Genomic DNA, 27,107 nt, shown 5'->3' on the forward strand with positions numbered 1-27,107 from the left:
AAATTTTAATAATCTTCTAGAGATAGTTATTCATAGATAGCCATAAATACTTTTTTAAAAAAAATAAAGGTAATCTTTTTATTCATTTCTTTCTTGCAACTTGAAATTCCCCATTTTTTTTAACTAGTGGAAAAGTTTTGTTTCTTTTAGTTTAAATATGAATCAATTCATATTTCACTTCCCTTATTAAGAATGAGCACAGTAAAGATTTGAGAAGTTGTAAGAGTGCAAGATTCATTTTAGAAAATGTGCCTGCTACTAGAAAGAGAATTAAGAGGTATGTATACTACTCCAGCTGGAAATACCCATGGAGCTATTTTTAATGAAGGAGAAACAAGTTTCCTGCTCTCTATGCAGGGTCAGTACCCAGCTTCTTGGAGAATAACTGTTTTGATGAGCCCTGAAAATATAAAGTCAGATGGGGTGATAGTGTTGGAAATAATAAACTGGGACCCGGCAAGCATATCTCAGGCTACTCCTGGAATTGATTTAAATTACCAAAAAAATCTGCCATTGACAAATCCAGATATTAATATTCTGCTTTTTGTTTATCATCAGGAAATCTTCATGAATATTCATCAAGATTCAGCCACACAAATGTCCATAGCTGTTAATATCAATAATAATGAAGCCAAAAAGGGGGCAACCTGAAAGTTCAAAAATAGGGGAGAAAGTCAAATTACTGAGACATTATGGCACTGATTTATTGGAATGCAATAGAGCTATTAAAATGACATTGCAAAAGAATATTTAATGTATGCAGAAATAGTCACTACATATTAAGCACAAAAAAGAAGAGCTATAAGATAATACATACATCATGTTTATGTGTGTTATGGGCAGTTGTATGATTAGGTTAACACATACTAAAATATTAACTGGTTACCTCTGGCTTTTGCCATTAAGGTTTAGGGACCACGATATTACGTTCTTTCTTTCTTTCTTTTTTTTTTTTTCCTTTTGTTTGTTTGGGTTTTTTGCTAGATTTAAAGATTCATCTATAGTTCTTTCATTTTTTTAAATTCATGGATTAAAGCAAATTTACTGAAGCCCTTCTGTGGGCCAGATACTGTCTTAGGAGTCAGGCACCGTGTTCGATAATGCATGCTTTCCTGAGTGTACCTTATTTTAAAATTATATTTTAAAGTCAATGGATGTCAAATATACTTCAGTTTTTTTAAAAATTATAATTTTAAACGTCCATGGGAAGAAAAAGTTGTCAAAACTTGAAAGTTTGTTTTAAAGGAAAATTAAGCTTCTCAGAGTAACCAGCAGTGTTTAGAGGAGTAAGCTTCCAAGCCTGTCCTTGGAGGAGGAAGACAAGGACCTCAAGTTCCAGCTCTTTCTGCCTCCTACTGGTGATGCTTTTAGGCCACCTGCCAGGGAAAACGAAAACAGGGGTGGGAATAAACACAACACTGCAGGTGGGCTTCTCTCAGAGTTATGGAGGAGGATTTTAAAGTCTCTGTTGTTAATGGTTCGGTTCTGTTAAAAATAAAATGCCTCCAGAGTATCTTAGATTGCCGTAACCTGACTCCGTTATGGTAGCAGAGAAAGCACAATTGTAAACTTCTTTACTGAAATTGAGGAAGGAAAGTAAAATGAAGACAGAATCAATCAGCATTTAGAAAGGAAAAATAAAAAAAAGAAGAGCTCCTATCTATTCAGCAAAGAGAAGATTTGTGTGAAAGCAACGTAACACAAATTTGTACCTCCCACTGACAAGGTTGCTCTGTCTTCCTATTGCCTCTGTGGAAATGCAGGAAAGAAAAAGAAAAACAAAGCCGAGTTATGATTCAAGCTGTACAACTATTTGTGAAATTATCAGAACCTTTGATAATTCTTTTGGCATTTTAATAAAATTCACCATTAATATTTAATTTTAATAATTTTGAGTTAGTCTTTCCACTCCAGCATTCTCCCTGAGCACAAACTTGGAAACTTTCTTCAAAGCTGTTTCAACAAATATATGCTGAAATTAAGCTATATTTAAAATTTTTTGCTTAGACATAAAAATTCTTTTTTATGCCTCCTTTATGGCATAGCTAGGAATTTGTATAAACTATTTATGGATTGATGGCTTACTTTAATTATTTTAGAACCAGGTGACATCTTAGTCTGTGCTTTGGTATGTTTGGGCATTTCTCAAGATCATGTCAGTTTTCAGGCATATATTTAAAAATTGATCATCATAAATAAATGCGAAGCACCCTCCTGAGGAAAACATTCATTAAGGGCCAGACTTTAAAACCAGAATATGCAACTGGAAGCCGCAGGAGTTGGTGTGCAGTTTAGCACTTTCTGTATTTATTAACCATTAGACAATTTCAGAATAATTTGGTATTAGGAGAAAATCAGAAAAAATACCTTTCTACCATGATAACGTATGAAGAATTCGCCCCAGATTTTTTATGCAGTTAAGTTCATTGCCATTTTTATTAGTTGATAAGTAAAATTCCAAGGGCTATGGTGAGTAAACAAAAAAAAAGATACCCTGCAAGCTGTGATTTTGTTCTTTTAAGATGTCTTTATGATTTTAATCTTTTGACCACCAATCTCTTAAAACAAACACCGAAATCACACTTCTTTTACAATTTCTTTTGTTTTTGGCACTAGATTTTATAAATGGATCATTCTTATCTAACTTTCAACAATCTAATTTAGGTACCTAGAACTGAAATTGGAACTGAAATTTATGTATTTATGAACTTCTGATGAGAAGTGAAGTTAGTCCTTCTAGTTTCAAATGTGTTCCTAATTAATCCATATACTCAATTAAAGAATTCATGATACAGTGTGTGTCCTCAAGGGGAAAAATACAGGGTCCTGATTTGACAACGGTACTATTCTAGAACAAATGAAGGTAGCTTAGTTTCAAATGTGTCAAGCTAAAGGTGTCAGAAGCCATTTTTTTTAATGGAACTCTGAATTTTTTTCAGGTACCTATCAGACATGTTTGAAGTACAGCATTTTATCTTATTCTTAAGCTTTTAAAATCAAAATTAACATGCAATATTGTATTAGTTTCAAGTATACAACATCGTGATTCGACATTTATATACATTACGAAATGATTGCCATGATAAATCTAGTTACCATCTGTTACCATACAGAGTTATTCACAATATTAAAACAGGGCTGCATCCAAATTAGATTTTCCCATAGTTTTTAGAGAGTGCACATAAAGCATTTTTTAAATGTGGCTCTTTTTGAATAAAGCCTTGCTAAAACAAGAGCAAAGTCATTCTGATCCATGATTGAGGGCAGCAAGGAAAAAAACTACACAAGAGTATAGATTTCTTTTAAATTGCTCTTCTGAGTGGCATAAAGTTACACAACATTTTAAGGTTTTCTTTCATTAGTAGGGATGAGGTGCTAGGATAATGGTAATACATGGTAATACAAAAACCTAATTTTAGTCAATAATTTCATCTGTCTTCTTACACTCTTTATTGAAGGTATCGGCAAGCAGTGAGACTGGTCACTCTGAGAATTCTGGGAACCTTTGTGATATTCTTTGCCACATTAAATACCCCTCCTCTCGCACCTTCTGTTCAGAGAGCTAATTAACAGCTAAAAAGAAAGACAACAGATGGGAAAGGAAGCATAGATGCTCCCAAATTGGTAAAAGAGTCTCTGAATATGATGAGGGAAATGGCTCCATTTGCGTCCTATTTGGTGGTCTGAATTCACACATTGTAGTAGGTTTTAAATGATGGACACCATTTGCTGAAGATGCTTCATTCTTGCCGTCAGCTGAACATGACTTTTAGAATTGCTGAGCTTGTGAAACTTAAAGGGAGATAGAATAGTTTAGGACCTGAATTCAAAACTCATTAAAATTCACGCGTTGTCCCTGGGATGTCTGGTTTGTGACAGCGGGTTATATTTTGTATTGTGGTGGTGCGTAGGAATCAAGGTGCACGTGCTCCCCAACAGACTGGTAGTTATTTACATGTGTGTCCTGGAGGCTGGAAAGGGGTTTTGGTTTTGGTTTTGGTTTTGGTTTTGGTTTTGGTAATGGAGGGAGAAGTCTTGGAATGGAGGATGAAGTGGGAAGGAATAGGAATCAAGTCCTATAGACAGTGCCCTTCCTTCTCTCCCAAGAACACTGGCTGCCCTGGGAGGAAGGGGTTAATATTGTGTGTTCAATGATAGCCAAAGGACAAGATAACAGGACTCAGACTCAGTTGGGTGGATGGCCTAACATCTCACAGAGAGAGAATCTAGGAGGGCTATATTTGCCAAAATGGCAGCCTGCACGCTGGGTCCCAGCAACCCCTTCAATGCAGGAGAGCTAATTATCAAGGGTAGAGTGTGTGGCTAAGGTGGGTCCACAGTGGAAAACACCCATAGAAGAAACCACTTTCTAAATTGACACACAAAATATCAGCCTTTGGAGCATCACATTTTCCTTATACTAAAGAGACTAGAACTCTGTTACGATTTTTATGTGTGTTTTATCTTATATAAATCTACAACCATATTTTCTTAATTTCTGTACCACTAAAATAACTGTGGCATAACAGTCATTTTACATAAATGAAAAGATGATTTAATGAAATGAAACTATGAGCTTTGAAACAATTCTTTGAATTATCTTACTTAAATGAAATGAAAATGAAATTAGTGTGCTCTTGCTTTCAGTCGTAAATGTTCTGTGCTTTCTTTTGCATTTCATTTTCTTCTGCAGTGAGATTTATTTCTGAAGAGAGGTGAGATGGAGGAGGAGAGGGGGGTCTGCCTCTTGGGCTGTAGGTGATCCGAGAGTTTAAGTCCCATAGGCGTGTGACCAGGTGAGGCTCCGTGCTGAGGAGTTGCTGAGTCCTGCCTAGTGTTCTAAGCAGGGAAGGAGGCCAGGAAGAGAAGAGATGGTGTACTGTGAGTTCCCCCTGAAGGCGCTGAGTGAACTTGGTCCACTAAGGCAAACTTCCTCTTTTAGAATGGGAGCGAGAAGAAGGGCTGTGTCGGTACCTGGCAACTCCTGTTGGTTCCTGGGAGAAAAGTGAGCAAGTACAGTCCATGAGGCCTTCAGCCCACGTGAAAAGGACTTGGCCGTTACCATGATCCTCTGGGTACAGTAGACACTGGAAGAGGGGAGAGGAGCACATACCTCAGTCTCAGAGCCTGAAAAGAGTTTATTGGAACTGCAGTAGAATTGATTTTCTGACCTTGGGACAACATAGCTCTGTCTGCCCACGAGTTCCTTTGGAAGGAGAGGAAGGCACCTTCCCACATTCTCTTTAGTGTTCTCCTGAATAGTCCATTGTGGAACAATATGGAGGGGAGGAGACTGTTACAGGCATTTCCAAAGGATATTAAGACTTTTGAGGTCTTGCATTGAGATTGGAGCTGATGGGGGTGCCTGGGTGGCTCAGTTTGTTAAGCATCTGCCTTCGGCTCGGGTCATGATCTCAGGATCCTGGGATCAAGCCCTGCGTCGGACTCCCTGCTCAGTGAGGAGTCTGCTTCTCCCTCTGCCCCTAACCCTGCTTGTGCTCTCTCTCTCTCTCTCAAATAAATGAATAAAAATCTTAAAAAAAAAAAAAAAAGAAAAAGAAAAAGATTGGAGCTGATGGGTGGTGTCAAAGTCTACTTCTCAATAAACTTAAAACAAGACTCTCATAAAAAGGAAGGAGGAATGTGTGTTAAAGATTTTTTAAATCTCATTAAGTAATGATGGAAGTGGTAAGATGCTAAAGCTTATTCAAGGATCATTTGAGGAACAGAGCATTTTTAGGCAGTTTAATGAAATAATGTTAGAATAAGATTGGCAGGTTAGGTACAAAACTGGTTAATGTCCTAAAGAGCAATAGGCTATAACCTCTGGAGTTATCTTTTCTACCACACAGAGGCAATGTGTATTTCTGCTGGAAACAAATCTAAACATTAACACATGTGACTTCATAAACACTGGGCTCTTAATTAACATTATACTAAAAAGTTAATCCTTGCATGGGCTTATTAAAACAGTGTGTTAGTATGATTTTTAAAGGAGCAATCTTCTTTGCCTTGTTTATAAGTTTTGGATCATTTTTTCTTAACAGTAGGGAATTTATCAAGTCCCTCTAGAAATTTACCCCTCTTACTCTTTTTCCTAGGCTCATGTTACCCACATATGATAACATCCGCGGTTGATTAACACTGACCTTTTGCTTTTGTCTTCCTCTCCCCTGCACACACAGATAGACACACACACACACACACACACACACACACACACACACCAGATGTGATGCAGGGATCCAAAGAGAAAAAAAGAATCAGGTAATTCTTCCACTGATGAAATACACCAATGTGTTAAACTCACTGCTGATAGAGAAGAGTGAACTTAACTTTTGAATAACTCTACAAAACTCAGGCAGCAAGTAGGTATGGTCCAGATTAATTCCTTTACTGTGAATACCAAGGGAATAGCCAAAGTTTTTTGTTGTACAAAAATTTCCTTGCAGCAACTATTGGCAGATCCAAGAGGACTTAGAGGACCCAAAGTCACATCCTAATAGATATAGATAGATTATAGATATAGATATAGATGTAAATATAGATAGATAGATATTTTAAAGATTTTATTCATTTGAGAGACAGGGAGAGCACTAGCAGGGCGGGGGAGTTGGGGAGAGGCAGAGGGAGAGGGAAAAGCACACTCTTGCCGAGTAGGGAGCCCAATATGGGCTTATTATTATCCCATGACCCTGGGATGATGACCCAAGCCAAAAATCACGAATTGGATGCTTAACCAACTAAGCCACCCAGGCCCCCCATATCCTAGTAGATCTATTAAGGGTGCCCCCAAGGCAGCAGCAACCAAAACATATACTTTGTGTCTGAGGTTGGTGCTTCTGAAATTGGCTGGCGGCTGCAGCCTCCTTGTGCTCCCCCAGAGGTTTTTATAGGGACCCTTTTCAGCTATCTCTCTTTTCTGTCTCCAAGACATAAACATTCCTTCCCTCTTTTGGCTCACACCCACACAAAGAATGAAACCAAATTCAGTTATAGGAAACTATGGCGCCAAAGAGAATAATTTCCTTATTAAGGTGAATTATGCCTTCTGATTCTATTTAACCCAGATGTAGTAATTTTACATTTTTATTCTGCTCGAGAAAAAATTGAATTTAAGAGTTCTGAGAATTAGTTAAACAATTTAAGACCAAAGCTGCCACGGAACCTCCAAAATAACGCAGGCGTACTTGGAGGATTTTTTTTTTTTACCTTTGGGATGGCTTCTGCAGTGATTCTTTGCAACTCTTGCAGTGAGTGAAAATCTCTGTCCCCTTCGTCATCAGTTTTGGCTTCTAGCCTCTGATCAGTCCTTGTGTTTTCAGTAAGCAGGATCCCTTTTCCCTAAAGATAGAGACTTTTTTTTTTTTTCATGAGTTAATCTTAATACTTTTCCTCCTCTGGAATGCCTATGGCAAGATTAAAAGTATCATACCGCTTTGTTATTTCAAAAGCATATTATTTGGCTTTTTCTAGACTGATTTAGATATTTACAACCAGAAAATGTGTTTGGAATTCTCTTACATCTTCTTCTTCATAGTATTGGTCCATCGAGCATATCAAAATTTCATCTGATATTCATTTTCTTTAGTTCCTTATGACAGAGGAACAGAGGATCACCTCATGATGAGTTATACCACCACCTGGTAACAGTAAACTGACATCGTGGTATAGAAAGGCACGCTTGTCCTGGAGCATTTTTCATTTACAAGACCTTATTCTGTGAAAGGTCAAGTTTGTTTCTTTGTTTTGCTGATTGGTTTGTTGGTTTTATAAATGGAGCAATGAATATATCATTTAACTTATTTTATAGAGGCAAAAATTCATCCAAAATATAAGATACCAGTAATGTTTTTGATAGTTTCGCAATGTCCAAGCAGGCCCTGTGATTAATTCCAATAATTCTCTCTTGTTCTTTTATCAGATTTAAATTAAATTCAACCAATGTTTGTTGAATGCCTACTACATGGTATTGATGGTCCCTGGCCCTAAGGAGTTTGCAATTTAATGGCCACAAAGGAATGCACTCAACCAACATTGATACTGGCCAGAATGGTACTATTTCTTTAATAAGCTATGCTAGTCATGGTCATGAAAACATTGACTCCTTAAATTTTGACTGGATACCATCCAGAGTATAACTATAGAGACCTTGGAAATAATCTGGCTCAACCATCTTATTTTTAAATAAAAATTTATTTTATTCTTTATTAGAGTAATATATACTGTTATAGAAAGTTTAGAATATGTAGAAAAGTGGAAACAAGAAATCAAACACCCAAAGTCTCACCACCCCAAAACATTATTAACCTTTTCGTACACAGTTGGGTCTTGAACTATGGGAGCGTTAGGGATGCTGGCCCTCTGCACAGTTGAAAATCTGGGTATAACTTTTTTTGAAGCTTTTACTTTAATTCCAGTTAGTTAACATACAGTGTTATATTAGTTTCAGGTGTCATATAGTGATTCAGCACTTCCATGCATCACCTGGTGCTCACCAAGACAGTGTACTCCTTAATCCCCATCACCAAATTCACCCATCCCCCACCAACCTCCCCTCTAGTAACCCTCAGTTTGTTCTCTGTTTTTTCGACTTGCCTCTCTCTCTCTCTCATTTCCCCTTTGCTAATTTGTTTCGTGAAAATCTAAGTGTAAGTTTTGACTCCCCCAAAACTTGACTAGCTACTGTTGATCAGAAGCCTTACTGGTAACATCAAAACATATTTTGTATGTTATATGTATTATATACTGTATTCTTACAGTAACGTAAGAGAAAAGCAAATGTTAGTAAGAAAATCATAAGGTGGGGGGCGCCTGGGTGGCACAGCGGTTAAGCGTCTGCCTTCGGCTCAGGGCGTGATCCCGGCGTTATGGGATCGAGCCCTACATCAGGCTCTTCCGCTATGAGCCTGCTTCTTCCTCTCCCACTCCCCCTGCTTGTGTTCCCTCTCTCGCTGGCTGTCTCTATCTCTGTCGAATAAATAAATAAAATCTTAAAAAAAAAAAAAAAAGAAAATCATAAGGAGGACAAAACACATTTACAAGTATTGTAAAAGATCCGTTCCTAAGTGAACCCATGCGGTTCAAACCAACGTTGTTCATGGATCAGTTATATTTCATTTTAGTCTCCTCACATATTTTATTTTTTACATATATGAGATAATATTAAATATACAATTTGTACATTGATTTTTTTTCCATGAAATATTGTGACATAATCCTTTCCCAACACTATTAAGAACTCATTTAACATTTTTAAATCTAAATAATATTCAATTATTGGATAAACCCTAACTTTGACCTTCCTCTACTATTTAGGTTGCTTACACTATTTCACTATTGAATGGCTTTGGCTTAAAACTTAATCAGGATAAAATCTCTGAAGTGGATTTACAGGCAAACATATATGAACATTTTTAAGGCTTTTTGCAAGACGGTTTGAACACTATGCATTTTATATCTTGCCTTTGACTTGACCTTCGCAGCAGGTTTCATTAGGCTTCCTTACACATATTACGGCTCTTCTGCCTTTTAATTGGCAAGGAAATCACCAGGAACTGAATACACACTGGAGGGAGGAGATAAGCAGAGTAATCAAAATCAGCGCCACAGAAAAAATGGAAACTTAATCTAGCTAAGCTTCCAGTAGCACCCTCCATAATTCGTGTTATCTCCTTTTAAAGCTGCATAGACCTTGACTTACCCAAGTGTAGAAAGTTAATGGTTCCTTACTTAGAGAATTGAGGGGGGAGGCAGAAATTAGATTAGATTCATACATTTCTAGAATCCACTGAGTTTCCGATAATTGTTGTTAGTAACAATTTCAAGCAACAGAGCTTTTTCTAATAGCTTGTGAAGGGGCGTGAGCAGAATCATGAGAAACAGATAGTCACTGCTGTTACTGATGTGCTATCATGGGGAAGCTAGTTTGTTTTGGGCGAGGCCCAAAGGCCTGGGGTTCACGGGGGTCCAGCGTGGCCTGGAACATCATATTTGTTCTGAGCCTGAAAGATCTGTGGGATCCCTGAGCTCTTTCCTGGGCCCCTGGGATCCTCTGAATAGAGGGCACGGACACAGGCTGGGTGGTCTGGACCTTCTGCAGACCCAGCCCCCATTCTGGACTGAGCCAGAGCCAGGTCGCCGCACAGTTGACTCAGGAGTGGCCCTGAGGTTGCCCAAATAGCATTTCATTCTCAAGCACAGACAAGTGGAATGTGAAATAGAATTTCTGACAGAGATGCCAACTTTCCAGGGGCCTTGGCCTGCTTCCAACCCTTCACAGACTTGAAGGCTCTTAATGTCCTCTCAGTCCTCACTGCTGAAAGATAAATAAATCCATTTTTAAAACTTTCCTCAGAGCACCTCCTTTCCGTGGTCCCCGCAGATATTTTCTAATTGGTTTTCTAACTCCTCCTATCCCCCCTATTTGTGGAAACTAGTTGTGTAGTCAGAATCTAACCAGAACCAACGAGAGAGAGGGTTAGCCCACAGACCCACTGGCTACACATTTCCGTTTTTACAGTCTGAGCCATATTTGCTTTCTGCTTTCTTAAAAAACACATTTAAAAACTGGTTTAGATCAGCATGAGGTCTCTTGGGATCCCTGAAGTTTTTCCTGCCATGTTTTCAAATAGCCAGTGATAATCTAAACTATTTCTAAAGCTTGGGTTTCCAGCTCAAGTGTAATATTTATATGTACCCTCACAATTTTGAATGATAAGATTACTGTTTTGTTAACCCAGCGGCCAGTTGGCTTACCATTAAGTTCATATTTATTCTTGATTTTGTTATCACAGATTCACTTTGTATAGAAAAAGGCTTAAACTTGGCCTTCTATTACCTTTGTGGCTTTTAAATCCAAGACATGGAGCTGCTCTTTATGTGAGCCTTGCAATCCTGGCAAACCCCATCCAGATTCAGAAAATGTCCTATAAATTGCTGAACTCAAATACAATACTTTTCTTGGGCCCAACAAAATTCTAGACCATCCCAGCTACATCCCAGTCGAAACAGAGAGTTTTTATTTCACAGGTAAGACAGTTGAAAAGTTTGCTTGTTCTCTTCCTAGTTCTTAAGCACCTATCTTTACTTGTCAGTGGGGTTTAGAAGTTGCTTTAATCCCAAATCTTCTGTTTTATTTACCCAGGAAAGTCTGGGCAAATGCAAGGTGCTAGGAGGAGCCTGGGGGAAGAAGTGAGATCAGGCAGTGCTAGACTTCATAAATGACTGACCATTTGAGAAAAGAAGTATTTCTTGGATTTTGGACATGACAAGGAATGAAATTAAGTAGTCCAGATAAAGGCTTTATTAAAGCAGCCATTTTAATGGATTGTTTAGGCAGAGGACCAAGTCGATCTTTGGAACAAATGCAAAATTTTTATCTTTCCAATAGAAGCCTATGGAAACATATTGGATGTGTATGTTGAATTTATGCAGGTAATTCAATGTGAAAACTAGCTTATGGGTGCATAGATTGTGTAAATGTTGATGATAAGCATGAGGATATATTAATTGGAAATAGTCTTAGAAGAGAAAGTTATAATTAGTCTGCTCTTATGTTATACATATAAGATTGTATACTTTGATTTATAACTACAAGCTTTATGTACAGAACTCGTTGCTTGTTATGATGCTGCTTCTTTGGTATGCGTTCTTAGCTATAACTGTGTTTCAAAAGAGCCATTCCATTTCTGAGTTTGACAAGGTAGGTTGATCTCTGTAGAGCAATGTTATCTTCCAGGAATATTGCACACCACAGGCTGACCTATGAGTCTGTAGAATGAGTCACTGTATGAGCTCTCTTTCTCTCTCTCTGGCTGCCATGTTCCTCCCCTGAGACATTTATGCACCATAGTGGCAGGGCTGTGTATCTGCCTCATTCCTTGGACTTGATATGTTAGGACCAAATTCTAAATTAGAGAGAAAAGTTAAGTATAAATAGAAGTTCCAGTTTTGAATGACTTGCATATTACTTTTTTCCCCTCTTTTTCACACTGTCTTCTTACCAAAGAAGAATCACTAGAGAGGGAGGAACACTTAGAGGAGCTAGATTCCGATAGATGTCTTCTGTGGTTGCTGTGCACCTGAGATGAGTGCTCGCCGCTCCTTAGGAAACAAAAAGGAAAATCACAAAGATAAAGGAAATTGTTGAAGTTAGAGACCTCAGAAGACTCACATACTTGAAGAAAAGGAACCACAGAACTACCTCTCATTGTCTCCTATACTCATACCTGCTGGGTTTTTTTTTTTTTTCCTTTGTGAAATATCAGGGGAGAGTTTCAGCTTATCATTTGATAGGAAGGCATTGTTTTGTGGCATATATAACATAGGTTTTGAGTTAGACCTGGGTTTAATTCCATGATCTATCCTTTACAGGCTGTGTGAACTTGAGAAGGTCATAATGGATTACTTGAGGATAGATGGAGGTGATCCATGTAAGACCCATGGTAGAATGCTTGGCTCATAGTAAATGCTTTATAACTTTTGACTGTTACCCGTGAGAATCTTCATCATCATTTATCACCACCACCACCTTCACATCCTGGTAATCATTGCCACCACCACCACCACCGTCACCATCATCATCGTCTCAGTCTCGTTTTTTTTCTACCTCTGTCCATTCTTCAGCCCCTGTTCCGTTGCAGACTCTCTGCCTCTTTCAAACCTTGAGGTTCCTGAGGCTTATGTCCTATGCTCTTTTCCCTTCTCTCATTACACATTCTCCCTGGGCAGTCTCATCTGTAGGCAGGGGTTCATGTATCAGCCACTGCTCGTGATTCCCAGGTCCATTATTCTAGCCCAGATCTCTCTTTCAAGCTTTGAACATTATACCCTCTGTCCACCAGACATCTCCCCTTGAATGTCCCAGAAGCTCTTCAAACCAAAACTCAACGAGACACCTTTCTCTCCCTAGATCTTGCTTATTCTCTTTGTTTCTTAGAGAAAGCATCACCATTCACCCAGTTACCAAAGCTAGAAAATTGGGGGTCACCCTTGACTCCACCTTTTCCCCTTCCTCCACTCTTCAATGAATGGTGTCCACTATACCTTTTAAACTATGAATTTCATGTAGGTAGGGACCATTCTGAAACTGAAAATTTCAGTGCCTAGCACAGTGCTAAAAAACAATTATGGAATGAACAAATAAAGAAGTGAATGAAACTCTTGAATGGACCCACTTCCTTCCATTTCCACTGCCTTTTCTGCAGTCCAGGCCACGAGTACGTCTCACCAACTTAGTAATTCACGATGTGGAGATTCCAGAGTCAAAATATCCTATAGGATCTCCCTGCTTCTGGGGTTGTAATCCCCACCCCAACACCACAAGCAGTTCATTTTCCACACTGTGACCAGAGATATTTTTTTATGATACCCAAGAATCTTATCATGATCGTGCCTCTTCTCTGCTTAAAGCACTTCAATGACTCTGAATAATCATCCTGATTTGATGTCCTGGTTTACAGCTATTGTCCTGGCACAGTCATCACTCTCAAAAATGTCCTGGACTGGACAATAACGATATAATCATTCTGTACCAATCTGTTTTCTGCTTATGTTTCTAGCCTCCCATTCTGCTACTCATCCTTTCCTCACCCCTACATACTACTCTGGCCTTATTGAACTGAAAGTTTTTCAAATTTGTTGTACTCACTCCTCTCACATGCTCTTCCTTCTGCCTGGAAATCCCTCTCTCTCTCTCTCTGTGTGCCTGGCTGACTCCTACCATCCAGGTCTCAGGCTAGACCTTCCTTGACAGAGGAGTCTTCTCTAATCCCCCAGGTTATGTCAAGTACCTCTTCGTGCTCCCACAGCATCCTGCATCCTAGCTCCCATTATGTTCACTACCCGTTAATTTCTGTGGGTTCCCCATTAGCCTCCACATTCACGCAGGTCAGCAGCAACATCTGCTCACTGCACAGTTGAAACCTGGTGCCTAACCCGGGGTCCTGCATAGAGATGATTCTGCAAATATTTGGTAAATGATAGAAGTGAAATATCATATGCTGTTAGAATGATCAAAGTATGTGTGTGGAAAAATCTTATTCCATAATAAATCTTCTGGAAACATGCCTAATTTGTGGCCGTGAACAGTATTTTGTCTTCTTGTCTCTGTTCATCATGTTTGTGATAATGATGGAAATGATCCTGTGTTCCTTTGATTAAAAGTTCATTCTAGGGCAGGATTTGGTGTTGGTACACGCTGTCAATTCCAGGAAGTCTTGCAGGTGATAATGTTGCAAAACAAAGCAAAGAACAGCTGCTTTCTAGCCTTTTCAAGCAGTTAGGGCTACTTGTATTTCAACTATGCATGGTGGATTGGTTTTAAAGTTGTTTGCTTTGAAGTTAAAATTAAATTTAGTCTCATTAGTCTAATTTATCCTAGATTGTTGAAGTTCCAAATTCTATTCTCATACTAATAAAAACAAACATAAAATGCCTTATACTTCTCATATAATTATTTGCATTGTATCCTTTGCAAACTTAAAAACATGCGCTCTTAGATGATAAATTGTATGCTGCTATTTGATCTACCAGAGGATCCGGACATTTTGTTCCACATGCATTGACTAGAAAGAAGTTCTGGATCTATCTGGGGGGTCCGTGGACATCATTCCCTTGAATGAAAAGGAAGGTTAATGGCTTTTTTCCCCCAAATAGAAATAGCTTTAGTGTTTTTCTAGTTACAAAAGCAATACATAATTACTGCAAAAAAAAAATCAAGAAAGAGAAAGAAGAAAATAAAATTCATCCATAATCCCACTCTTAGGTTATTGTACTAAGCATTTTAGGGTAGGTATTTCTAGGCTTTTTTTCTGCCATATAGCTATCGTCACGTTAATACAGATTTTTTTTTAAATGGAAATGCTACCATTCCACACATATGGCTTTAAAATGTGTTTTTCCACTTAACAAGTTTGGGACTTTCCAGGAGAAAAGTGGATAAAGTGGATTTTTAGGAAGTTTTGCTTTCTGGCGCATTGAGGGGTATAATTTCCCCTTCGCCTCCCCTATTAAGAAAACTGCTATGATAAACCCCATTACTCTTTGAATCAGTCAGGTTTCATTGGAAGGAAACAGAAACAATGCTAGCTATTTTTTATAATAATTTCTTATTATGTTATGTTAGTCACCATACAGTACATCCTTAGATTTTGATATAGTGTTCCATGATTCATTGTTTATGTATAACACTCAGTGCTCCATGCAATATGTGTCCTCCTTAATACCCATCACCGGCCTATCCCAGTTCCCCACCCCCCTCCCCTCTGAAGCCCGCAGTTTGTTTCCCGGAGTCTATAGTCTCTCATGTTTCATTCCCCCTTTTGTTTTAAGCAGAAAAAGATTTGACGTTTTAAAATAGGTATTTACAAGCCTGTTGGGCTGTCTAGAAGAAGAGACACTAGGGTGATACTCCAGAAATAAGCATGAACTCTGAGCTTGGAATACTTGGGGCGGCTCCCTCTTCCCCATGACCAGGGCGACAGGGAATCAGAAAGTAGCCACCAGAACGGCTGCTCCATGGACACATCATCCTGGCTTGGAGGGTGGGCGGGGGGCACACTTGTCAGTGCCACGACCGTTGGTCCTAGAGCCCTACAGCATCTGCTTGACCCACACTGCCCCAAAGTGGATGCCCTGTATCCCTGTGTCTGGCTACTCCACCCTCACTAAGCAAGGAGCCTGTACCCAGGAGTCTGAAAGACAAAGACTCTCTGCTTGGAATGTTCCTCCCCCAGATGTCCACAAGGGTCTCTCATCACCCTCAAGACTTTTCTCATCCAGTAAGCCCTTCCCCGATCATCCTATTAAGTTGCGAGCTGACCTCCCCTCCGGCCTTCTGAACCCTCCTTCCCTGTTTTATTTTTTTCCATAGCACATACCATTTTCTAATTAACTGCATAACTTCTTTTTTTGTTGTTGTCTACCCTGTTCCCCCCCCCAAATGGATATTTTAATATATTATTTATTATTGAATCTTCAATGTCTAGGCACATTGGTAATCATTCATCAACTACTCATCGAAGAATTTTCTTTATACATGCATCATCATGCACTTGTCTGATTATTTATTGGGAATTAATTCCTAGGGTCAAAGGTATGCACAAATTGCCCAGAAAGGTTTTAACAATTAGTTCCCACCAAGGGTCCACGAGAATGTCTTTTTCCTGATACCTTCACCAACATCATACCCTGGTCACGCTATCCTTTCTGTTCCTTCAGCTTACCATGTTTGTCCCCCCTTGATGCATTTGTACTCCCTTCTCTACAACTTCCTCTCCAGAATACGCTCCTGCCACACTTTTACTTGGTTTAATTCTTCTTATTATTTAGGTCGTAACTTTAGTTGTCACTTCCTTGGAGAGGACTTCCGTGATCATCAGCTGTTAAGTAACTTGCCAGTCATCCTGTGTCAAATCACCCTATTTTATTTTCATTACAGCGTGTCATTAGCAGATATTTTCTTACTGCTGTATTTATTTGTCTGTCTATGATTTCCCTCCCTAGAATGTAAGCTCCATGAGAACCGGAGATTTAGATGTCTTTTCCAACACTATCTCCAGTAAATGTGTGTTTGATAATGGAGTAAACACTAGGTATTATAATTTTTCGTTATTACGACCTGCTGGGTGAAAAGTGGATTCAACATGAATTATTTTCCTGGATTGGTGAGACTAAGCATCTTTTAAGTATGACAGCCTTTTTTTCATTAGCAAAGACTGAGATGATCTAGAAGTTGAATGATTCGGTGAGAGTATCTGTTTTAGATATGCTACGTCCGAGTTCTTATTTGTTTCAGATGTGCTGAACCAGATTTCTCATATTGCTAAGTTGCATCATTTTTTACATTTCTGAAGCCTCTTTTGCATTTACGTCAACATTAGTATCCATAAAGGAGGACTTCTTTTGCAGATTTTACTCACGTACAAATGTTTTCTTTTTGTCTTCACAGCTTTTAGAAAGAACCAACAATGGTTTTGAAGACTCAGACTCTGGTGCTACCAAGAGTCCGCTCCACTTAGCTGTAAGTGAGATGCCGGGGGTGGCTTCCTCTGTTACAAAAAGAACCTAAGTGTTCCTAGAACAAGGCTGCTCTTCAAATGAAAGCATAGTAACACAATAATAACTAATAATGAAAACAGTACATAGGTAAAGGCACAGGCTGCAGAGAGAAAGACTGACTCAAATTCCAATCCCAACTTCACCCACTGGTGAGCTCAGACACATTACTTACCCCATCTGGGCCTCAGTTGCCTCAGCTGTAAAATGAGGGCAAAAGAAAAGAGATTTTCCACAGTGCACTTAATAAATGTTTATTATACATTTTAACAATCTTTAAAATTATTACTATCTAGTAGTTAAATTTAAAAAATTGAGGAAATTTGAAGAACACGTTTTGATTTTAAAGATCTGATTGTAGCTAACAATACATGAGTCTACAGCCTACCACAAAATCAACCAAATACCACAATTAAGAAGTTGTGAGCTATTGAAACACAAACCTGTGGGAGCAAGATGAGCACATGCATAAACGCAACTCCGCTTTTTCTGCCTGCACTTGAAATCAGGGTCTCCGACGAGGTGCGAGCCTCTGACTCTTTACTGGGGAGAGCTCAGGGCGGGGAGGAAGACTTACTCCGTCACCAGTGAAGCCTCCTCTTCACACCCTATTTGAAGAGAAATGCAACAGCTCAGAGGGAGGATCCCCAAACTGTCCGTGGGGGTGAGCAAGCCAGCACACTCACCCAGCACGCTGCCTCAGCTGGCGTGCTGCTCGGAGTTGGTAGTCATCAGCTCTTCCCAAGAGCCTCTGGGGCGGGCAGCCACACCCAGCAAGAGCAGCTCCCCTGTAGAAGGTGCTGCCGCGACGTGAGGCCTCAGTCCCCAGCCACAGCGACGGTGTGTGCGTGCACCTGGAGGCTGAATGCTAAGCAGAGCGCAAAGGGGCTGGGTGTCTGAGTTTAACTGTTAGGACATTCACTTCATACCATCCAGTATAAGCACTTCTCAATGTAATTCTGATGAATAATTGAGGTGGAGATTTTGTAGAACAGAGGGGCGTGTTTTGTTGATGGGCTTACGTAAGTAGTCAGGCAAGGTGAGGGTATGACACCGTCCGGTGAGGACTGGGAGAAACTGATCACGCTGCCTGCAGCCCCTTCTTCATTGCCAGTCTCCCCACAGAGCCGCCAGCACATCTCTTGATCCCATTCACCGCTCTCTGCCGCACCCACCAACACACCCACACACACCCACACACACACACATTTTGAGTCCAGTGAAATTAGGCTAAAATGTGCATCAGTCTTTGTTCTGGATTTGGACTTAGAGTGGGAAAGCCGGAGGGGTAGTGGGATATTTGCATGTGTAAACTTCATGCCACTTGGCTCTCAGAGCAGGCTGCTCTGAAGGTTGCTCCTTAGAATCTCTGCCCAACCATCTGCTGCGCCTGGGGAAGGTACCCCAAAGCTGAGGGTTCACAAACGGCATTAGCTGCCCCTAGAGAGGACTATTTGAAGTGATCTCAGGTAGAATTCTCATGCCCTTTGTAAGTGGGGTTGGTTGCATTGCACACCTGCTAGTAATCTGAGAAGAGACTTTCTTAGCTTCCCCCAAATTCTGTCATCTCTCATTTTTTTTTCCCAAAAATTATTGCTAACTGTGTGCCAGTTGCTCTGGTAAGATCTGTGGGTTTCTGGTCATGTAAAGACAGGAGAGCATGTTATTACTGGAGAGAACTGCGCATTTGGCACCTCTGAAGAGGGCAGGTGCCTGGGAAGTACACCCAGAGAGGAGATCCTAGCCCTCAGTCCTCCCACTAACAACCCACCTAGACATGGTACCTCTATCCGAGGACCGTTGTGCGGATGACATGAGTTAATGCACGTCAAGCGGTTAGAACAGGGCCTGGCACACAGGTGCAATCAGCTAGCTTCATCCTCACTGATGCTAACGTACCATTCTTTCATTTGACTTACACTGACCGTGTGTGTGCTAAGCACGGGTTCTGGCAGCTGGAGAGGTTGCAGGAAACACCACCCAGCCTCTGTCCTTGTAGAGTTTCTAGTCTAGGAGAGAAGTAGGCAAGTAAATATATAACATGACAGATGGTCAGAAGTGCTGCCCGTGCTACAAATGGTGAGGAAGACGCACTGGGAGGTGGCGGATGAGGCTGTACTTGACGTAGCATACTCGCACATTCGAACAGAGACCTTGAGAGCTACCCATGTGGATATCGGACAGAAGAGTGTTCTGGGCAGAAGTGCAGTCTCTGGGGTAAGGGTTTGCTTGGCATGGTCCCAGAACAGCAGAGTGGGGAAGGGAGAGTGGCAGGGGATGGGGTGTGACATGTCGTGGAGGGGGCGGGGAGTCAGGGAAGGGCCTCCTACTCCATTGTAAGAACTTCAGCTTTTACTCTGAGCAAATTAGAAAACCATTCGGAGAAATTTGAAGAGACAGATGATACAATATGACTTCTGTTTGAAAAGAATCACTTTAGCTTCTGTGTTGAGTTTACATTGTAAGGGAACAAAAACAGAAGCAAGAGAACCAGGAAGTGATGATGATGATGATGATGATGACAACTTTGACCAGGGTGAGAGCTGTGGATTAATTCTAAAACTATGTTATTCTTGCCCTCTAAATGCTAACACCTTTTAAAAAATTATAATTTGCTTTAAGAACCCTGCAAATATGCCCATCACCCTCCCCAGGGGCCTCGGTGGCAATTAACTTAATAAAAACCCCAGACACATTATTTCTTCCGAGGATGCTTTCTAGCAGTGAAATAGAACCAGATGCCCCCAAACCTTGACTGCCACAACAAACCTGACCTGCCTTGAGTTACTATTTCCTGGCTGAATGATTCGAGTCTCCGGGGTTACCAACCCCGTGAATTTCATAAACATTTCATCCACTTGAAAAAATTAAATCAAGAAACAAGGCTATGCAAATGAAAGGCTCCCACTGTCAAGATTTCCAGATGGACCCGTTGTTTCGTGGATTCTGTTGAGATCCCAAATTCTTTCTCATTGGCCTCAGTTCCTATCTAAAGAGTTCAAAGAAGTTAATTGTGTTTAAGACATATTTAAGTGACCTAACAATATATTTTTAATAAAGATTTTTCAGAAAGCAAATTTGCTACCTCTGGGAAGGTTTGAGCTGGGTTGTCTGTTGAAAGCCAGACTATTCCATGGTTTTTGAACTGGCATATTTGTTCTTTTCTGTGATTACCTCCTCATTTAGTTATTTCAGAAATTATTGCTGAAACTACCCATTAATTAGCTAGTTTAGGACGGAAATAGAAAGAGAAATAGGGCGATTTCTATCATGTACTGCTGATGGGATAAGGGTCTCCTTTCCTGCCTACTCAAGCCTCCTTCAAAGAGTTTAAAGCTTTATTGTATTCTTTTTTGCTCCAGGAACCATCTACCTGCCCAAAGACAAAATCATGCATTTAACTCTAAAATAGAATTCCACATCACATGGTCATTTGTTTCTAGGGTTAAGTTCCAAAGTGTGAAAATAAGTGAAAGTTCTTGTCTAATCAAAGTTACCTTTATTATTCCCCTTAAATAAATTGCCCTTTGAGTGTACCTAGTTTTATGTCTTCAATTCTATGGGGTCATGCTTTTGCATGCTAAAATTCAAGGTAGACTGGGGAAAACATGAAAGGAATTCTGTGAGTAAATCTGGCCTTTCAACCATTCTGTCTTTAGGAAAATTTAAAGTGCCTGATGTAGAAAAAAGTATGAGCTGAAATTCTGAAGCTTTCCTAATTTCCAGCAGGGTCATTCCATCTTTTTATTTTTTTTTTTTATTAAGCCTCTAAATTTAACACAGGCTGATGGATTTATTTTTTGTGGTGAGGATTAAAGGAGAAAGTGTGGGGATAAATTCAGCACCTAACTTAAGTGCCTTGTAATGTGACTCTGCTATTCTGAACAGAGCTGACTCCTTCACACTGGCTTCCTTCCTACGTACATTTCTCTTTCCCCTGTGTCTTCTCTTTATTAAATCTAAATATGTTAGCCATCCTGTTTTGTAGATACGCATGCAATTTATAAGTTGCTGATTCTATTTTCCTAGACGAAGTCATACTGATGGAAATTAAAATGTTTACGATCTTTGTCATAATAGTTAACTGGCATTGAAGGAACCAGCATTTGCAGACGACATCTGGACCCTGCTGTTTCCATGGGGGATTCATTTCCCTTTGGTGTGAAGTCAGGATTTCCATATAAGCAGAATCAGTTGCTACCATTACACTTTATAATGAGAAGAAGTGTTAAGCAAAGTCAGTTTTCAAATAAGTCACAGATATGCCCAGAGTAAAGTGAGATAGGCTGATTTACACCCTGGTGTAGACACTCCTAGTACCACAGCCTTTTACTGGAGGATAGGTCCTCCCAAGTTGGCTTAAAAATCACCCATAGTCAGTTGATAATGGCTGAAACTAGGTGGTGGGTATATAGGAATTCATTACACTCTCCTCTTCTCTTTGTACGTACAAAGTTTGAAATTTCGTACAATCAAGAGGTAAAGAAACATGTTCCTTTTGGTCTTGTTGCACCCTTTCTGTAGGAGCTCATGAAGCGCTCACAGCTGAGGCTCCGGGGTCTGATTGGTCTGTCTTTGAATGCCGGCTCCCCCATGTAAGGCTGAGTGACCATGGAAAGGCTGGGTAACGTCTCTGCCCTTCTGTGTCCTTGTCAGGAAAACGGGGATAACAGTAGTATCCAAATCATGGGTTGTTGTGGCAATGAAATGAGGTGCTACATGTCCAGTACTGCCTAATTCACAGCAAGGGCTCAGTAAATTTAGCTATTGCTGCAAAATTCAGGTCAAACTAAAGGCTTACAATCTTACGCAGTTATGGTTTGCACAGCAAGTACAGGTCAGAAAGGTGGACGTAGAGGAATTTATTTTCCTGTCTCAAGGAAGGCAGTTTGTGTAGTGAAAGAACAATAGTCCAGAAGTTAGCCGCAGTGTATACCTTCTTGCCTCATAGTTCTGTTCAAGTCACTTTATCTCTGTCTTAAGCCTTCTAGAGAGGGGGGTCTGGGTTTTTTATTCAATTTTTATTATTCACCTGTTTGTGCCATAACATGTAGAGACAAAAGTATTTTGTTTAAAAGTCAATTAGGTGGAATCACTGAGAAAAACTATAAGACATTGCCTAACAGCATAGATTTTAGTGGTCGCAGATTCTGGGCTTCAAATTCTAACTTGGTCACCTAATAGCTAAGTGATCTTGGACAAATTAATTAACGGTGCTTGTTTTGTTTTTTTCATTAATAAAAAGAATGTTTGCACAGATAAATAGCTGCTACTTAAAAAATATATTTCTAAATATATATATATTTCTACTACAGATACTAATAAATGGTAATTAACAGCCATTATATTACATCATTTATTCACCAAATAATCGTTTGAGTGTCTCCTATGCACCAGGCATGATTTAGGGAACAGCAGTGAGCAATACGTGTGAAGTGCCTTCAACCTCAGATAATAAACAAGCCAACAGATAAGTAACAGATATCGAGTGGTAGTAAGTGCTATAAAGATAAAATAAAGCAGGATTAAGTGGGGTGGAGAGTGTCTGGTAGTACGCTGAGTGGGTGGAGAGCTGTTTTTTGGCTCTGAAAAGCCTCCAGATAAGGTGATATCTGAAGCAGAAGTACCAGGAGAGCCACGTGGCCCTTAGGGGGAAGAGCTTTTCAGACAGGAAATAGAAAGTACAGATGCAGGGGCACCTGGCTGGCTCAGGCGGAGGAGCGCGTGACTCTTGATCTTTGGGTCGTGAGTTGGGGCGCCATGTTCGCCATGTTCGGTGTAGAGACTACTAAAAAAAGACCTTAATAAATAAACTTTAAGAAAGAAAGGAAGAAAGGGAAGGGAAAGGAGAGAAGAGAAGGGAAGAGAAAGAAAAGAAAAAAAGATGCAGTAGCCCAGAGGAATATTTAAGCATGGGGTAGGAGGAGGGGTTAGGTTAGTGTGGTTGAGCAGAGTGTGGAGGAGGCATGCTGATGATCAGGATAGAAGGAGGCCTAATCTTAAGGGCCTGAATGGGTTTGGATTTTATTATTGAGGAGGGAAGAAGCCATTGACTAGTTTTCGTCAGGAACTGGTATATCCAACTTGGGTTTTAAGAGATGTCCTCTGGAGGCCGCGTCAGTAATAGATCGCGGTGGGGCGAGGGTGGAAAGGAAGGCCTTTGCCACAGTCCTGGCAAAAGAGGATGGCACGATAGTGAGAGCTGGGTCGATTCCGGGTATATTTTAAAGAAAGGGCAGAGATGATGGTGCGCTGAGGGCTGCTGCGGGCCACACTGCGCCTGTGTGAATTACAACAGAGATGTGGGGGAAGATGATTTCCTGCCGGGGCCTGAGAACCTGATGACACCTCCGTGTGGTTAGCGAAGCGGGTCCCTTCCTCTCAGCAGACACATCCCTGTACAGCGCCTGGCAAAGCTGGGATGGGGAGCCAGAGACTACTTTCCAACACCCTCTTGCCCTAGTGTCCCAGAGCCCTTGTATAGGGCTACAGACCCTGGGCTTAAGAGGGAAGATGAAGACGACTCCAACGTTTTGGGCTTGAGGAACGAGAAGGATAGCCTTGCCACTTACTGAGATGGAAGAGGCTGCAGATGGAGTGAGTTTGAGGAAGGAAATTAAGAATTTGGTTTGGGAAGTGTTGAACTTGAGATGCATCTGTTCAAGGGAAATATCAATAGGCAGTTGAATATACAAGTCTAGAAGTAAAAGGGCAAGTTAGAAACGGGATCGAAATTTGAAACTCACCAGCATGTGGATTATTATACTGCATATTATACATAATATATATGTTTACTACATACTATATAATAACCATGATCATTCACAAAAATAATGTAAAGTATTAAAACAATTCCTATCAGTACTCTTAAATTCTTTGGATCCTTTTATATTTAGTTTTGGATATTATTGTTGTTAACATAGACTTAGGGAAAAAATTCAAATGATTTTTAAAAAGGTAAGATGAAATCAGTTCATATCCTCGTTTCTTTACTTACATTTCTCGAGGTAGCCACCATTACGTTTCTTTTGTATTCAAAATTTTCTATAAATACAGAAACATACATAGATATAAATAGGTATATATCTGGATATATTTTCTTTTTATATAAATGAGGTCATGTTATATGTACAGTCTGCAGCTTAGTTTTTCAAAAAGTTTTTGATAGATTTTGTCAAATCACTCTCCACAAATGTCACACTATACTCCCAGCAGCAGAGCACAGATTGCTTTTTTCACCATGTCTTTTTTTTTTTTTGGGGGGGGGGGAGGCCGAGGGAGAAGCAGGCTCCCCTCTGAGCAGGGAGTCAGACGTGGCTCAGTCCCAGGACCCTGAGACCATGACCTGAGCCCAAATCAGACACTTAATCAACTGAGCCACCCAGGCGTCCCTGCTTTTTTCACCATGTCTTAACTAATACTGGACGTGACCAAACTTAATCATTGTCAATTTGGTAGTTGAAAAATAGTACCTAAAAAAATTACATATTTTCTCCATATGTTCATTGGCCTTCCATATTTCTTGTTCTGTGAGCTGTCTTTTCATGCCCTTTGTACATTTTACTAAGTTTTAAAATGGCTTGTAAGAGCTTTTTGTGTATGAGAGATATTGATCTTTTGTCTGTGCCAAGCTTTTTTTCAAATATGTTGTGCCTTGAGTAATCGCTGGGGGGGAAAGCAAAAAGTTCAGCTGACAGAAGAGGGGGCCCTGGCTGCTGAGGACACTGGGGGCAGGTCTTCTCTCTATCTCCTTCTCTACTTCCTTCTCCCTCCTCAGGTCCCCCCTCCTATCCTGATCCCTCTTCTCTCTTTTATTTCCAATGTCCTTTGCTTTGTGTGTACATATGCATTTTTTTACCTTATAGACCTAATGAAAATTATCTCTCAGTCTTTCGATTTTGTGTTTTAGAAGCGTGAAGCCTCTTAACCTCACGTAGCTAGGGCCTCATAATAGGCCTGAACTTGCTGCTGGTACACAGAATATATTTCCATAATTGTGTCTGTGTTTTCGTGACAATCAATGGGAGAAGTAAAGGAGAAAGGAGGAAGCATCCACTGTGTACAAGATATTATGGAAAGCCTGTGTGAATTTATCTCTTTTTATCTTTCCTGGGAGGCAGCTTTTGTTGCTCTCATTTTATAGATGAGAAAACAAATTTTAAGTGAAATTAAGAAACTTGCCCAGGGTCCCATGCTTAGGAATTAAAATGTTACACTGTAACAGGTCTGTATGTTTCTGATGAATTACCAAGTCCACATTGTTTTTAGGAATTTTTTTCCCTCTAGGTTTAACAGAAAAGTCTCCCCCAAAATATTCCGATTGTGTATGTTTAGGACTGAACTGATAGATAGAAGATTATATTAATTCATTCAACTGCTAATCTATATTAGATTATTCGATGGATAAACATAAATATAAGAATACATTTAGTACCTTTGGAGCAAATTCTTTGACAGACAAGAAAGAACATGAAGAAATTCATATGTAGCTGTGAGGCTTGTGCATTATAATTTTTCAGTCTGACTCTCTGGTTTGTCTGTTCAATAATTATCCCCAGCATCTCTCTGATGTGCTGTTTGGAGTGGTCTCCAATGGTGACCTTGGAGGCTTAGCCCCTCATGTGGGTTATTGTGGGATTTGAGGTGAGCGAGCATTTGAGTGGTTGGTTTCTTCCTTGCAGGCCTACAATGGGCACCATCAGGCCTTGGAAGTCCTTCTGCAGTCGCTGGTGGACCTGGACATCAGGGACGAGAAAGGCCGCACTGCTCTGGACCTGGCTGCCTTTAAGGGACACACGGAATGTGTGGAAGCACTTATCAATCAGGGCGCATCCATCTTTGTGAAAGACAATGTAACCAAAAGAACCCCACTTCATGCCTCAGGTGGGTCTTGTCAAGAGTCTGGTTACAAGTCTAAGGAAAAGGATGGTAGCATTTTCTTTCATCCCAACTTTTAAAGTATCAGTTTTCTTTCTACATCAGATATGTCTACACTCTTCCAAAATGCTTTTGGCCTACTATCCAGTTGAAGAGGATTAGCGTTCTGTAGCCAGAAAGGCTCTGGCCTTCTTTTAGAACAGTTTTAGGTTCACAGTAAAATTGAGAAGAAGGTACAGAGATTTTCTGTGTACTTCCTGTCTCCCTCCACCCCATCCCCCAACACATGCGTAGCCTTCCCCAGTATCAGGAACCCTCACCAGAGTGTTTCATTTATTACAATTGAGAAACCTCCATTGACCCATCCTAATCATCAAAAGTCCATAGTTTACATTAGGGTCCATTCTTGGTGCTATGCCTTCTGTGAATTTGGACAAATGTGTGATGACATGGATCTGGCATGATAGTATCATGCAAAGAAAGATATTATAAATCCTGCCCTGAAAATCCTCTGCACTCTATCTTGCCTTCCTAACTCAGCAGAGAGTTCAGAACTTTGACCAGTGGCTAACACAAAACTTTCTAAAAAGGAGGCAAGGCGTAATGTGATCTTCAAATGAGCTACATAGAAAAAAATCACACAGCATTTTAAAGCATAAAATTAATGACTTTTCACAGCTATTTCATCAAAAGTACCATTAGACGGCAATCTAATCAGTACATATTCTGCCGGGCTAAATGATGCTTCTTAATTTTGCTGTGATGCTGATACTTGATGTGTCATGTGTAAAAATAAAGACCTTAAAAAGTATATGTATATATCAAAAAGTAAGTGATTTGCCTTTTCTGGGACTTTTCTCCAATATACATAAGATAAAATTCTGTCAAGACATGTCTGGGTGTAGACACAGATAGTAAGGTAATGTGGAAGAATCCCTAGCTCAGCTAAGGCATGAATCCCTTTGGGGTCAGGAATTCAGTGATATCAGCCTTTGATCGGGATAGTAGATATTGTCTCATAAAGAGAAATAACTATCTTATTCAGACCATGAAATAATGGGTGGATTGAGGAGCAAAGGAGTAAAGATGGTTTTTCAAAAAGACTTTATGATTTTTGTTACTTGGAAAAAGTGTTAGGTCTCGTGAAACTATTTCCATGTATATCCTTGAAT

At 40.0% G+C, this 27,107-nt stretch overlaps 1 protein-coding gene and 1 long non-coding RNA gene across 9 annotated transcripts in view; one reads left to right on the forward strand and one right to left on the reverse strand.

The window, feature by feature from the left end:
• ANKRD44 (ankyrin repeat domain 44) overlaps nucleotides 1-27,107 on the forward strand; it is a 346,132-nt gene that overhangs the window by 273,682 nt on the left and 45,343 nt on the right. For all 8 annotated transcript variants that reach the window (XR_005837939.1, XR_005837942.1, XM_040642458.1 and 5 more), the window contains 2 exons: nucleotides 16,952-17,023; nucleotides 25,740-25,941. Coding sequence is in view for 6 of the 8 variants with exons in the window: in XM_040642458.1 (XP_040498392.1) it covers nucleotides 16,952-17,023; nucleotides 25,740-25,941 (274 nt within the window). In the remaining 2 variants the exon portion in view is untranslated. The remainder of the gene's footprint in view (nucleotides 1-16,951; nucleotides 17,024-25,739; nucleotides 25,942-27,107) is intronic.
• LOC121105429 lies at nucleotides 9,261-17,705 on the reverse strand. The gene is made up of 3 exons (XR_005837951.1): nucleotides 17,502-17,705; nucleotides 12,006-12,105; nucleotides 9,261-9,568 (listed from the first exon to the last, which is right to left on the reverse strand). It is a non-coding gene; the product is annotated as an uncharacterized LOC121105429 (long non-coding RNA).

Source organism: Ursus maritimus, unplaced genomic scaffold (genome assembly GCF_017311325.1).
Source record: "Ursus maritimus isolate PB19 unplaced genomic scaffold, ASM1731132v1 scaffold_1, whole genome shotgun sequence".
Classification (NCBI taxonomy): domain Eukaryota; kingdom Metazoa; phylum Chordata; class Mammalia; order Carnivora; family Ursidae; genus Ursus; species Ursus maritimus.